The sequence below is a fragment of the Danio aesculapii genome, chromosome 7, assembly GCF_903798145.1.
Source record: "Danio aesculapii chromosome 7, fDanAes4.1, whole genome shotgun sequence".
Classification (NCBI taxonomy): Eukaryota; Metazoa; Chordata; class Actinopteri; order Cypriniformes; family Danionidae; genus Danio; species Danio aesculapii.
This window is the reverse complement of record NC_079441.1, coordinates 33,299,152-33,314,419: the sequence shown is the minus strand read 5'-3', so window position 1 is coordinate 33,314,419 and position 15,268 is coordinate 33,299,152. Positions and strand designations below refer to the sequence as shown.

The 15,268-nt window shown below is 35.2% G+C and overlaps 1 protein-coding gene across 1 annotated transcript in view; it reads right to left on the bottom strand.

Moving 5' to 3' along the window:
• slc9a5 (solute carrier family 9 member A5) overlaps positions 1-15,268 on the bottom strand; it is a 41,065-nt gene that overhangs the window by 9,801 nt on the left and 15,996 nt on the right. The window contains exons 4-10 of the mRNA XM_056461751.1: positions 13,008-13,086; positions 12,751-12,928; positions 9,791-10,011; positions 8,823-9,025; positions 5,216-5,305; positions 2,085-2,155; positions 1,842-1,968 (exon numbers count right to left, since the gene is read on the bottom strand). Coding sequence (XP_056317726.1) covers positions 1,842-1,968; positions 2,085-2,155; positions 5,216-5,305; positions 8,823-9,025; positions 9,791-10,011; positions 12,751-12,928; positions 13,008-13,086 — 969 coding nt within the window. The remainder of the gene's footprint in view (positions 1-1,841; positions 1,969-2,084; positions 2,156-5,215; positions 5,306-8,822; positions 9,026-9,790; positions 10,012-12,750; positions 12,929-13,007; positions 13,087-15,268) is intronic.

The window sequence follows — 15,268 nt, the reverse complement described above, 5'->3', positions numbered from 1 at the left end:
AAACTTTTCTGATCTAACATATTGTTTCTGCGCAGAGGAAAAGGAAAAGCAGATAAACTATTGAAAAGGTGAATCTGACATGGAAAATTACGTTTTTTCTAACAAACTAATGAACGGGGAAGCGGGTGACAATCATTAATATAAAAATATATTATATGACACTTCTAGAGGCCCTTCTCTCTTTTATTTCACTCTCTCTGTATGAAGCCATCGCTGGGCATTTAGCAGATAGGTTTGATGTTGCGTCTGACAGGTATCGGATGCCTACAAAGGAGCAGTATTGGCAGAGACAGGGTGGCGTCAGGGGAACTAACAAAGAGAGGAATTATCCTCTGCTCCTCTCAAACCACTCTCCTGAGTCTGAGAAAAGACCTCCAAGCTTTCTCTGCCCACTGTTGTAATATGGGGGATTTCAGCCTTTAATGGTTTAAGGACCCCTGAACAGACTCTCCACCAAGCCAGAGACCCCCTAATACAAGAGTTTTCAGTCTGCCTAAAGACGCCACAGTCCCCCAGATATTATCATTCTTGTGAATTCTTGTGACACCCATTCTAAAATGTAGTACAGGACATCTATATTTCTTGTATAAAGACTTAGATAAAGATTTATAGAGTAGAAAATCGTATATTTGAAATGGGTCTGTTAAAAAGATATATTTAAAAATATACATTTAATATTTTTTATTCACTTTAATAAAAAATTTTTTATTAGTTTTAATTAAATTTTTAAAATATAAAATGTGAAGTAATTGAATTGAATGTGACATTTTTTATTTATTTATGTTTCATTTTAAAATGAATATAAATATAATTATGTTACACCAATGGTCATATTTATAAAAAAAATATATATATATATATTAGAAATTAAACTTTGTTTAGCGGTCATCAGAAACTTAAATCTTCAAAAGTTTTTAATAATTATATTTATAAAAACGACATACATTTATAAAGCGATACTTCAAATTATATCAATTTTGAATTAAATTACAAAAAAATTGTTAAATAGTTATGCACAGTGTTTGCAATGTTGCACCTACGGGTGGGATAGTAAGTTTGATATTGTTCTCTCCTCTAGTTGCTGTTTTCAGTCTCACATTTATTTATTTATTTATTTATTTATTTATTTATTTATTTATTTATTTATTTATTTGAAAATCCTGAAAAGTTTTTTTTTTGTTATTTGAGTAAATTGGAATTCAAAAATGTTTTGTGATAATGTCTCATTCACTGCTCTCTAGGTTTACTAAACTATTATGACTTCCACTGCTGAGAAACCTAGAAATGTGAAAAGGGTCTACGTTTTTACCTAGTACTCATTTTTTGAGTGTGGGCGCCATCTAGTGTAAGACATTTTCAGTACAACAATAATAAAACATGGGACGCCTTACAAAAATATATACCATGACACAGCGTAGAAAGAGGACTAAGGCGAAAAATGAATGAATGAATGACACAGCGTTTGCACAAGATGGCATCATATCATGTTCCTTGACATGTACCATGGAAATAAATAATAATTGTTGTAAATTGTTGTAAAACCCTTGTCCCCGTAAACTAAACTAGAAAAAAGTGTCAGCCTGATCAACAAAAAAGAAGATATTTTGAAGAATGTTAGAAAACAGCGACCATTGACCTCTATAGTAGGAAAAACAAATCCTATGGAAGTCAGTGGTTGCCAGTTTCTGACAATTTTTAAAACATCCAATTTTTGGGTGAAGCAACCCTTTAATGACAGAATATATGCAGTATTTGAAAACACAAATCTAACGTCACCATGAGAAAAATATCAACCTTCCTTTGATATTAAATGACAAACTATGCAACTAGCACCATTTTACCTGATCAATGACACTGATGGCATCTCTGATGTTGATTTTCTGATAGGCTTCCCACAGTTCACTCTTATGGTAGACAGACTTTCTCAGGAGCAACTTACTTAAATAGTTCTTGTCAAATTGCTCCCACCTAAAGAACAAAAGTGAATTACTGACACTAACCGTGCTCGTAAATATTTGCAGAGCACATCTTTCATCCTAATAATAGATTCAGTTGTCATCTAGATTCAGTATTGTATCACTCACTTGTCCCTCCAGTGATGATAGCCATTTAGTCCAGCGATGTCCTCCACAGCTGCCAGAATGTGATCGAAGGCCTGAAGACAGGAGGATAGACGTTTGTCTCATTTTATTTTCTAATTATATTTATTTTTCAGAATATTGTATTTACTTATGATGATTTATTATGTCAGCATCCAAGGCTAAATGTATGGCAAAAACAAATATACACATACAGCTGAAGTCAAAATTATTAGCCCTCCTGTGATTTTTTTTTTTTTACATATTTCCCAAATGATGTTTAACAGAGAAGGGAATTTTTCACAGCATTTTTTCTTCTTGAGAAAGTCTTATTTGCTTTATTTCAGCTAGAATAAAAGCAGTTAAAGAAACATTTTAAGGTCAATACTATTAGCCCCTTGATCATTTTTTTAAATAGTCTACAAAACAAACCATCCTTATACAATAGCTTGCCTTATTACCCTGACTTGCCTAGTTAACCTAATTAACATAGTTAAGCTGTTTAGAAGTGTCTTGAAAAATATCTAGTCAAATATTATTTACTGTCATCATGGCAAAGATAAAATAAATCAATTATTAGAGATGAGGTATTAAAACTATTATGTTTAGAAATGTTGAAAAAAATCTTCTCTCCGTTAAACAGAAATTGGGGAACAAAAATATACAGGGGGGATAATAATTCTTACTGATATTATAATTAATTAATAATTATACTATAATTAACAATTCAACTGTAATTATATATATCAAATGAGCAGACAAGGAAAATAAATTAGAGAGAATTTACATTCATGTAGTGCATTTTTAATGTGTATTGTCATACACCTGAAACGCTTCACAGTCATATGAGGTCTTTCAATGTGAATGCAGGAATATAAATTTGACAATAGAATTTTAGGTACACTTGAATAAAAAAATACTTTGCAGACATCTTTAAACATCTGTGAGTGTTTTTCAAAATATTAAATGAAGTGGCAATTTGTTCGTTTTTGCAATTTAAATTAAAATGAGTTTGGTCTATGCAACATTCATTAATTAATTTTCCTTCGGCTTCCCGTAATTAACAGGGGTCGCCACAGCAGAACGAACTACTCCGGCATATGTTTTATCACAGCCATATTCCTTCCAGCCACAACCCAGTTCTGGAAAACACCAAAACACTCTCACATTCACACACACACACTTATACAATACAGCATCGGTATCAAACTCGAATCCTGGAGGGCCACAGCTCTGCACAGTTTTGCTCCAACCCTATTCAAACCAAGCGGCAACCTCCCGCTCTCCCTCGTGAAGCAAATACGGAAGTGACTGAAACTGCAATTCATCAAAATTCCGCTAGTCCTGGCTCCATATAGAGCAGATTTCTATTGACCCCACTGTTAAAATGGCCAAATTTACAGCAGAAAAAAGCTGTTTACTGACTGGTACAAAGAACGATTTGGGGGCATACAGCTAATATTACCCTTGATGACAACTGTGAGGGGGTGAATTTTTTTATAACTCATCCGTTTCCTTTATATTAGTTTATATTAAGTCTGCATAATTAAGGGCAATGCTGCTTGAGTGACAGCTAGGTCTTGCTGGTCGCCATCATGTCACTTCAGCTGATTCCGGCTGATTAGCCGCTGAACTCTGCATATAAATAGTATTTTTATTTTGTTTTATGTGGCTTTACTCAGTCTGCCTTTTGGAATTATTTCTTACAATTATCAGTTAATATGGTGTGCTGTGTGCACTTCATTGTGCTCAAACCATTCAAGTGGCCTCTATTTTCCAGGTGAGTGAAATTATATATGTATATACCATATCTATAAATGTATTTGTTTTATTTAAGATGATTTATCATTTATAATGTTCTTTAGACCTGTAACACACTCCAGAATCTGACAGATTGATTAGCTGTAGGCTCTAGAACAGTCATCTGAAATGTTGTCATACAGTTTTATGCCTGGATTTCAAAAGTAGCCTTGCGTTTACTAACACAGACTATATTTTAAGTATTTGGACGTAATTTGCATTTTCCTCTGGTAGAAAAGCGTCATAAGAACAATGCTTAGTGGCTCAATGTATTACAACAGTGTTTTTAAAAGTCTATGTATATCAAGTCTAGTTTATTGATATAGTGTACAACCACGCGCATGTGGTCAGAACACAAACAAGTCGCAGGTAATGAAGTATTAATCGTTCTCCCAAAGAAAAGTCTGTCAAAGCAAAATGCTAGCAGGCATCTGTAGCTCTGCTCATGCTCCGCCTCTTTGCCTTTGTTTGGTATCCTCTGGTCAGTGTGATGATGCGCAAACAAAATGGCAATGGTTGGCCACGCCTACTGGTAGCTTCTTTTGGGTTCTTCAGAAACCTATGGGTGACGTCACGGATACTACGTCCATATCATTTACAGTCTATGATTCAAACACACCTGACACAACTAATCAAGGTGTTCAAGGGTAGTCTTGACCACCTTGATTAGTTAGATCAGGCGTGTTTGATTAGGGTTGGAGCAAAACTGTGGAGAGCTGCGGCCCCTCCAGGAATTGAGTTTAAGACCTATGCACCACTGTAGGGGGAAATCAGAGCATCCGGAGGAAACCCTCACCAACACAGGGAGAACATGCAAACTCCACACATTTTATCAAAAAAACAAGGTTTATGTATTTTTAGAGATTTTAACTGGAAAACACAACAAAATGAAAAGAAATATAATTTATGAGGCACCCTATTTCAAATCTCCTGTGTCAGCTCATCTCCACTACAGTCTATGTTTAGCGCAGGTTTTGGAGAGCTCAGCAGGTAGCCTTGAGTCCCAGAGTTTGCATACAGCAGCGGCAGCAGGGCGTGTAAAGCCTTCGCTGAGAGGATGAGGGAAATGGCAAGGGCCCATGTGACCTCTGCCCATGTGTGCACAGCTATTTGTGGAAAGGCAAAAAACGCGCTCTGATGATTAATTCATTGCTGGGAAGAGTCTAACGTCAGTCTGTCTATCGCAATGCCGCTGTTTCAGTCATCAGATCACGCTGCACAGACAGCAAGGTCAACTTCATCACTCACTCATCGCACCACAGGCAGTCATGCACCGACAGGTGACGAGAAACAGACACAGAAAAGAGACAGGAGTATTGGAATAGATATTGACTTACGCGCTCGTGGATCTCTTCGTTAATGGTGGGTTTTCTGTTTGTGCTGCGTGGCACTTTCAGCCATTTCACTAAAGGCTTGATGGTTAAACCCTGGAAAGGACAAGATAAGGGAAATGTCAACAAAACAGACAGAGGTGGCTCCTCCGAATGCTTTCAAGTAAATATCTCAGGACACAACTCTAATAGAAGAGCCAGGTCTGTCTTTCTGATCTTTCAAACAAACAATCTGCCAAATCTAAGGGATAGTTCACCCAAAGTTGGGATTTTCTGTTGATTTACTTATGCTCAAGCCATACAAATATTTTGCTTTCAGTACAACATTAAAGGTCACATTGGATGCCCATTTTACACAAGCTGACATGATTCTTTTAAGTAATGAAAAGTCTACAACTTAATTTGTTTAAATTGCTCAATGATAGTGTAAATAAACACACTTTTTACCCTATCCACAGTAAATCATTTTGCTTCATTTCTCTTTAAATGCTAATGAGCTGTTTACCACACCCCTCTCAGATAGGATAGGAATGTCTGTGGTACCAATCTATTCTTAAGGAACAGCATAGCACACACACATACAGCGCTCAACCAAGCCTCGAGCTATTGCTGACATTTTTTTCTTTATGACCTGAATGGAGTATTTGAAACGTTTTCCAAATTAAAAAGTCAAAATGTGATATATCCCGTGCTTCTGCAGCCGCCATTTTCAATGTAAAATATATTGAAACAAACATACATATATGAAAAGTGACAGTGCTGTATTTAACAAATGCCCAGCTGCACAGCTCTATGAGATGGTTAGTCAGAAACCACAGCACCACACTGACAAACACAGCTCTGCACATGAAGGATGATGGATCTGATACTAAACTCGAGTACACTGAAGCTGGCATTTGATAACTGTAACAATCACCAGCAATCTAGGGACTGTAGATTGCTTGTGAACTACACACACCACAAGAACTACAACTGCTATGATGCTGTGCGACAATCAACACCTGTTCCAGCTGACCATCATCCAGACACTCACTCACACAGCTGCTGTTCATTTCCACTCATCGCAAGGACTATATATATATATATATATATATATATATATCAGTTATATATATATATATATATATATATATATATATATATATATATATATATATATATCAGTTTGTTTTTCCATTTTGTTTTTTGTTACTTCCATGATGCATGTGTGTTTGTTGACCTGGTTTGCTTAGTCTCAGTTTCGTTATAGTATTTTATTAAATATATGCACTTAGTTTTTCTCCATTGCACTACAATTTAACATATGATCAATGAAAGACTATAACAAAAACTAAGACAAGGCAAAACAGATCAACAAACACACAGGCATCAGGGGAGTCACAAAAAACAAGATTGAAAAACAAACTGATATATATTAGTCCTTGTAACGAGTGGGAATGAACTGCAGCCGTGTGCATGTGCGTGCACGCGTGGGTAATGGTCAGCTGGAGTGGGTGGTGATTGTTGCACACCATCATAGCAGTTGTAGTTCTTGTGGTGTGTGTAGTTTACCAGCAATCTACAGTCCCTAGATCGCTGGTGATTGTTACAATAACCAAATGATTCAAACAATAATTATATATTTTAATAAATGCTTAGATCTATTAGAAAAATTGTAGTTACAGATACATACTTTAGATGCAATTTTGATGCAAGTAGAGTATTGTATTGTCTGAGGCACACAAATACCCTCAGTTTATGAAAAACAAGTTGGAAGTTTTCTGTTCAACTTGTTGAAACCAAACTAAACACAACAAAATTTTTCAAAATGAAAATTCCATCCAGTGTCACCGTTAATGTAATTTAAATAACGGACTACAAATCTCACGGTTCGGATTACCCTACGAGGTTTTTGAGTCTCGGATCAGACCATTTTTTGGATCAACAAAAAAGGGAGGAGACAATGTCATTAGCTTTTCATTTATACAAAAATATTACTGCAAAAAACATTGGTTTTAACAAACAGAACCTAGAACCTGTAATTTGAATGAAAATCAAAATCAAGCAAGAACCAGTTGAAAAAAGGAAAATATTCAATACGAAAAATGATCTGTGCTACTGATGCTGATTATGCTAAATATAGAAATCTAACATCTTGTACAACATATCATATTTATTTTTAATTATTGGTTAAACAATTCACACACAAACCTTCATGTTTCATTACAGGTGGATCATTTTTGAAAACCTATTCAGTGACATAATTTTGATGGTTGTTTGTTGCCACCCATTGGTTGCACAATGTAATTGCTACAACACACCAGCGTCAAGTTCCATTAAACGGTGATTTTAATCTTTACCATAAACATCAGTGTTTATATCTGAGCTATAAACTGTTTTCCCAGTACTTATGTGTTGTTTAATTTTTTTGAAACTAACTGAAAAAGTGTAAAAACTGAATCTCTCTAGATTAAACGCAGATTTGAATGCAGCAATTCGAAAGACTAATAAACATATGCAAATCATTATCATTTATCATTCATGTTGCACGGGTATGAATTGAGATCATGACCTTTGAATGTTTAATTACACTGAATGTTTTAATGCACGCTAAACAAACAGTGACAGAAAACACCTTTAATTAATAGTCTAAGAAAGCATTCAGGTCCATCATCATTATATATTACAGGGAGAGTAAATGCTTTCATACATGTGATTTAAATGACGTTATAAATGTTGGATTAACCTACGAATTCAAAAAAAATGTATTAATGCACAGATCACGTGTGTTCCGAACTGTGGGTTGTGATCCGTACGTATCAACCGTAATATGTTACACCCCTAATATTTAGCTGAACCTGTGGTCCTTGGTGATTTATAAAATGCAAGTCCATAGCTTTGCACTACTTTGAGAGTTGAAGAATCATACACTGGTAAAATTAATATTGATGGCTTTTGATGATACATTGAGGTGCATCCATACCTACTTGCATGTAATTCCAAATTCACCAAATGAATTGAAGAATCGCTAAAAAAATGCAGTGACTTTTTCATAGACAATCACTTGTTGCCATCTACTGGTGTTCTAATGTAACACCCTAACTCAGATTCAGTTTACCCACAACCAGCTATTAAAAAAAATGACAATGAATAGTTGCCTAACCCACTGTGCATGTCTGTGGGATCTGTTGACAGATGTGTTTATAACCAAAGTCAGACAGTATATAAAAATGAATACAGAAGTAAGATGTACTATGGCATGTTGTATACACCACTTTGAAAACACCCACAGATATTCTCCATGCATGAATAATGGACGAGATTGGAATAGAGTAAATAGGCTGGCACTGGCCAGATGGGCAAATACACATGGACATTTACACATAGGCAGCATCCATTCATCATAATTGGCATCTCTGCTTCAGAGCAGCTTTGGAAATAACACCAATTTGACACGGCAGTGGGGGAAATGTCATCTCTCCAAGGCAATTACCTGCATGCTACCCACACACATTCACCTAAGTAATAATAATAATCACAGCCTAAAAAAGATGAAACACTTCTATCAACACCAAATGATTCTGTAAAGGTGAGAGGGGAAAACATGAACAGACAAGAATACAGAAAACTGTACCTGAAACATGACTGTGAAGAAAACCACAACTATGGTTGTTGCCACAAAGTAATCCTTGGCCTTCACCTGTTCTTTGTCTAAAAGAACAACCAGAGCAAAGGCCACGGCACCTCGTAGACCGCCGTATGACATCACCACTTGATCGATCTTGTCCAGGGGAACCAGCCTGAACCAGTTCAGGAACCAAGTCTGCCCTATAACGCCTGCAAATGACACGGTGAGCAAACACATAAGCTAAACGTTAGAGCTGAAGCCATTAGCAGCTGTAAATCTGTAGCACAAGATTAGCCCATTATATATAAAAAGTAAACACAGATGAACTTAATGGTACATTTGCAGATTTCATGGTTTAGAAAACCATTAGAAAATCATCATGTCATCATTTATCACCTTCAGTTATTCATATCAAATAAGACGCAAGTGAGATGTGAGATGCAAATGTAGATATTTAATGAAATCTGAGAGACTTTTGTGACTTCAATAAAACATCTATTCATCCGAACTTGTTCGAAATGTTCTTAAAAAGACTGCAGCAATTCATGTGTATTGAGCGATTTAATCTGGTCTTCTGAAGAGATATAACTGCTGGATTTGAGGAACAGATTTAATTTGAAAAAGCTTGACATATTAGAACAAACCTCCTTGGTGAAGATCAAACATACTGGCTAAGACACACATGAATCTCTTTGATTTTCGCGAATTAAGCAACAATGCTTGAGATTCTGTGACCAGATTTGAGTGCTATAAACACTGTTCCTTGATCATATGTGAATCAGATATGAAAACAAAATCTATTTATCATCAAAAAATGATCAAGAAGATGGCATAAACTGCTTAACTCATTTGCATTTCTTTTATGAGCTTTATGAGAGTTTTGAATAATATTCAGTAAGCATTCACTTTTCAACTTAACTGAAAAACTTCTGCACAGTATGTAATTTAATTTAATAGAGCATTGTCTTTCTCACCCATAGCCCTGAAGACTAAGATAAATATGAGTGTGCTGACAACGAGACCAGTGTCCCAGGCCCATTTTGACTTGTCCACAGCTGAGATTCCCAAAAAGATAAAGATGATCGTCTCTGCGATGCTGGCCAGGGTCTTCATGGTGTACTTTAAAGTGGTCCGGGACTTCTGGGATATATTGGCCTCCACATATTTGTTACAGCCAATTCCACAGAAAGTCAACCTGTGGTGAATCAACATTGTCATCAAGATATTGTGTAATATGATATAGTACAACAGAAATATTGTTGATTTGGAGTGACATCTTTGCATTTGCAATTCTTATTGTGTAGCTGTGCTTATATTTCTTAAGCAATATTATACTTGCTAACATTTCGTCATGCTTATAATAATTCACATATAAATTATTTTATTTGTGATTACGCAAAGAAATTATGTTAACTTTAGATATTGCAGTCCTATTATTTCCTATAAGATTTTGTTTGTCTTTCCTGTTTTTGCACTCTTTACTAAAACCGAAGTGATAAGATGTACTTATTAATAATAAATTAGTAAACACCTTTCTGCTTGCCAATTTAACATGTTTCTCATATGATTCTTATATAAGACAAAGATATGACATTTCCCCATATATATATATATATATATATATATATATATATATATATATATATATATACATACAGTGCATTCTCTATACTGTATATAACTTTTTTTGTGGTGTGTTTGTTATATGAATCACACAAAGAATGAAGAGTGCAGATTTATATTGATGAGATCATATTCTTATCATAAATTTTTACACGACTTTTAACCATTATTCTTCAATTGCACTGTGGCTGATTTATTTCAGTTGTAACTCAGTACCACCACGTGCAGTACATATGATGAAGAGCCACGAGGGGGCGCTCTAAGCAATGCATCAGTATATACAATCCTAAACAAAACAAGCAGATCTACACGTTTTTACTTTAAGTCATGTGTAAGAGAATAAAATCCTACATTTTTGTACTACTGATTTCTGGCCTTACAGCACCTTGAATCCAAGCATGACTCTGCATCTTAAAATCTGTTGTACTGCTGTGCTGAGCAATACTAAAATGGGTTAACAATCTAATTCCTCTGCTCATAATCTCATTATGTGATGTATGACCAAGATTTACGGGTCAGCACACATAGCTTGAAAACAATCTAACACAATCTTCAAATTGAAGTCTGTAATGGAAATATTCATAAACAACAGCATCACGCTGATCATACAAACCCACTCATCAGTTCTCAATTTAATGTATCATTGACCCTGATGTTTTCATTATCTTTTCTCTATTATACTCATATGTTTCTCTCGCTCTCTCGTTTGCTGAACTGCTCTTACAGCATGAATCATTCTCTCTATCCGCATTAATCCTGTCATTTAACTTCTCACCATTTTAAATGTCAGCCACTACAGAGTTTGTCACAGAAACTGAATTATTTTTCAACGATGGGGACCTGTCATTGACATTGTTTATACTATTACATAACCCACGTAGATCTTTCTGCATTTCACATTATCAGTCATGTTTAATTTCCACATATTGTTTGCCTTCATAACTAATGTTAAGATTTGTGTGGTCAGTGTTAATAAATATGAAGTTTACAACAACGTAGAGCCTGAATTTTAAGGGGATAGTTTACACAAAAAAAAATGCCTTCATTTGTTACTAGGCCTGCCACAATTTCTGTTTTATTGTGCAATATATTGCACCATATATATTGCGATAAACTATATTGTTGTCATGGTTGCATTTTAAGTGCACTTTATACCACTCACTGTATAATGACAGAATGACAATATAATATTATCATAATGCAAGTACACTCTTCCAAAGAACACATCATATTTTATTCTTAAGAATATTACATTTAATTATAGTCATTTTAACAACTTAATACTTAGGCAATGCTACCAGCTATTTTCCAGATAGTTTAAGTCATCAGGCACCCACATGAAAATATACTAGTAATTTATAGTAAATACTATAGTATTTTTAACCATACTGACACAGACATCTCTAATCAGCTAAAATGTTGTTAGAATTGGTTTTTATGTATGAGCGATATACAGTTGAAGTCAGAATTATTAGCCCCCCTTTGAAATTTTTTTTCTTTTTTAAATATTTCCCAAATGATGTTTAACAGAGCAAGCACATTTTCACAGTATGTCTGATAATTTTTTCTTCTGGAGAAAGTCTTATTTGTTTTATTTCAACTAATTTTTTAAACACCATTTTAAGGACAAAATTATTAGCCCCTTTAAGCAAAATTTAGTTTTGATAGTCTACGGAACAAACCATCATTATACAATAACTTGCCTAATTACCCTAACCTGCCTAGTTAACCTAATAAACCTAGTTAAGCCTTTAAATGTCACTTTAAGCTGTATAGAAGTGTCTTGAAAAATATCTAGTCAAATATTATTTACTGTCATCATGACAAAGATAAAATAAATCTGTTATTAGAAATGAGTTATTAAAACTATTATGTTTAGAAATGTGTTGAAAAAAATCTGCTCTCCGTTATAAAAAATTGAGGAAAAAATAAAAAGGGGGAGCTAATAATTTTGACTTCAACTGTATGTTGCATTACCAAAAATGATTGAGGTCATGTCCATGTATTGTTCGATAAGTCGATATATTGATTATTGTGACAGGCCTACTTGTTACAAATTTCTTTCAGTTTCTTTGTTCTGTTAAACACAAAAGAAGATAATTAGAAAAATGTTAGAATCATTGACTTCCATAGTATTTGTTTGCCCTACTATGGAAGTCAATGATTACAGGTTTCCAAATTGTTTCAAAATATTGTCTTTTGTGTTCAACAGAAAAAGGGAAACTCAAAGATTTGCAACCACTTGAGTAGATGGTCATCTTTGGGTAAACCCTCCCTTTAATTAAGTCTTATTATTCTCGATGATACTCACGAGAGAATGGCGGACAGAGAGAAGAGCTCCGCTGTCAGGTAGGCCAGATAAACCAATAGGAAGATGAACATCGGCTCTATGATGCGCACTTTCTTTGTGAAACGAGTGAAAAAGGCCAGAATAACGGCAAAGATGAGACCAACCAAAGTCCCTCCAATACTGACAACGAGGAAGGAGGCTGGAATGATAAAAGAATGTATTATTACATGTATTTTTGAGTAAATATTACATCAAACAGGACATATTTTTGGACTTACCAATTCCTTTAAAATAGTCTGCAGTGTTAACATTCCCTGGTCCCACTTCCACAAATGATATGTACACCTTATATAAGACCTGTTGAGAGAATTAGAAATGTCTCCTCCAGTTTTAACAATTCTTTACAAGACTTAACAAGGCTGTTTGATGAAAATACAGTAAAAACAATAATGGGTGAAATATTACAGTTAAAAAGTGGAAAGTGCATAATACAATTTGTCATAAACAGTCATGTTTTGTGTTAATGGCTTAAAATAAATAATAGGATTTTTTTTAACGCATAGTTTGAAATGGTTAGCCCTGTCAGATCCTCTGACAGATACATGTTCTGCGGACAGATAAGCTACTTCTGCTTTAATTTGTTTGAGATGTGACATTTTCCTCAGTGACTAAGTGTATCTTTATGACAACAGTAAGCGTTAACTGACTATTGAGTTCAAAGTACTGTCACTTTTACATGATTTCAAAAATCCTCACTAAATAAAAGTATCAAAATAAATAAAAGTGAGTGATTATTTGTTGTTACTGTAGTAAATTTGGGATTTCAGTCTCTATACTGTAGTAAATTTGTGATTTCAGTATCTATCCAGTGTTCTGTCTATTTGTCCTACCTTGTCAGATTGTCCTACCTCCCATTCAAAAAGTAGGTGGCACATTTTGATGACGCAATATGCTACCCATCAGATTTTGCTACCTGTGTAAGTTTTAATGTGGATTAGTATGACATGAAGCTGTAATATTGCCCTAACCTACCTAATCCTTAACCCCAACCTTAGAACCAATCAAATACAGTGTTGGTAGCATAATCTGATGGGTAGGATAAAATGTCAGGACACTGGGTCACGGCAACAAATTGTTGAAAATTTCAGAATCCAAGCCAGGAGACTCATTTCACGCAGAACTATTTATTTAAAACGTGTTGGCTGTTCTGCAGTCAAACAATCATCTTCAAGAAGTCTGTACAATTTTAATTTAGTCTGTGGTTCAGTGACTATCAATAACGTCAAGTGTTTAATAAGCAATAGACCACAGTAGTTTGATTGTGAAATCCCAGCAGAGTTTTATGTAACAGTTCCTAGACATTTAAGTGCATGCTGGTTTGAGTGAGTTTAGATGGCAGCTTTCAATTACAGCATCGATCTGTGTCATGACCATATTTATTGTGTATGTATGAATGAAGAAGGTTATTACAGTCTCAATAGCCCGACCTCAAGTGCTCACTGACCTGCCAGTACAACACACTCAATCACACTATAATCTGCTGCCACTTCTACACGAAGCCTGGTGAGAACCTGCTCAAGAGAGGGAAAATCCCTAGAATGTGACTGTGGTAACTTTACAACTAATCGTATAAATAATGGAGACTTATGACAGAAGTCTCATTACAATCCAGCTCAAAAAGCAGTAAGAAAACCCAGCATAATTATTATGGCTGAGATTTTGTATGGCATTTAAAGGGATAGCTGACAAAAAAATTTACTTTGAAGTTTGTTTTCATTTGCTAACCCACTTACGGTTACAAACCTATTACTTTCTTCATTCTGTGGAAGATTTTGAGGAAGATAATTTAAAGAATGTTTTTAAACAAACATTTTTGGTGCCCAAACAATATTGAATACATCTGTTGGATGAACTGGGAGAATAGGAAGCTGTCTGAAAGGGATGTCCTGGTGCCAACCCCCAAAAGATCCAAAAACATAAATTCACAGCTGCTCAACTCTCCTCTTTTCATCAAAACTGTTAACTGGGAGCTCCACAGGGTCCATATACATGGCCGGGCTTCTATAGTCAAACTTTGGTCACTCGTGCTAATGCAAAAGCAGCAGTGAAAGTATTGTGTTGTGGACAATGTGGAAACACGTATTGTTCTCAGATGAGTCCACCTTCACTGTCTATCCCCAGAGAGAGTTACGGTGTGGAGAAACCCCAAAGAGGCATACCACCCAGACTGTTGCATGCCCAGAGTGGAGTTGAATCAGTGATGGTTTGGGCTGCATTATCATGGCATTCCCTAGGCCCAATTCTTGTGCTAGATGGACACATCACTACCAAGGACTAACAAACCATTCTGGAAGACAATGTGCACATAATGGTTCAATCATTGTATCCTGAAGGCGGTGTTAAGTATCACACTGAAAACCCTAATAAGTTGACTGAACTAAATAAATTTTTGAGTAAACTCGTTGCCTCAATTTAATTGAGTAATGGAGTCTCCCAAAACTTGCCTATTTAAGTTTATTTAACTTGCTGGTTTTGTAGA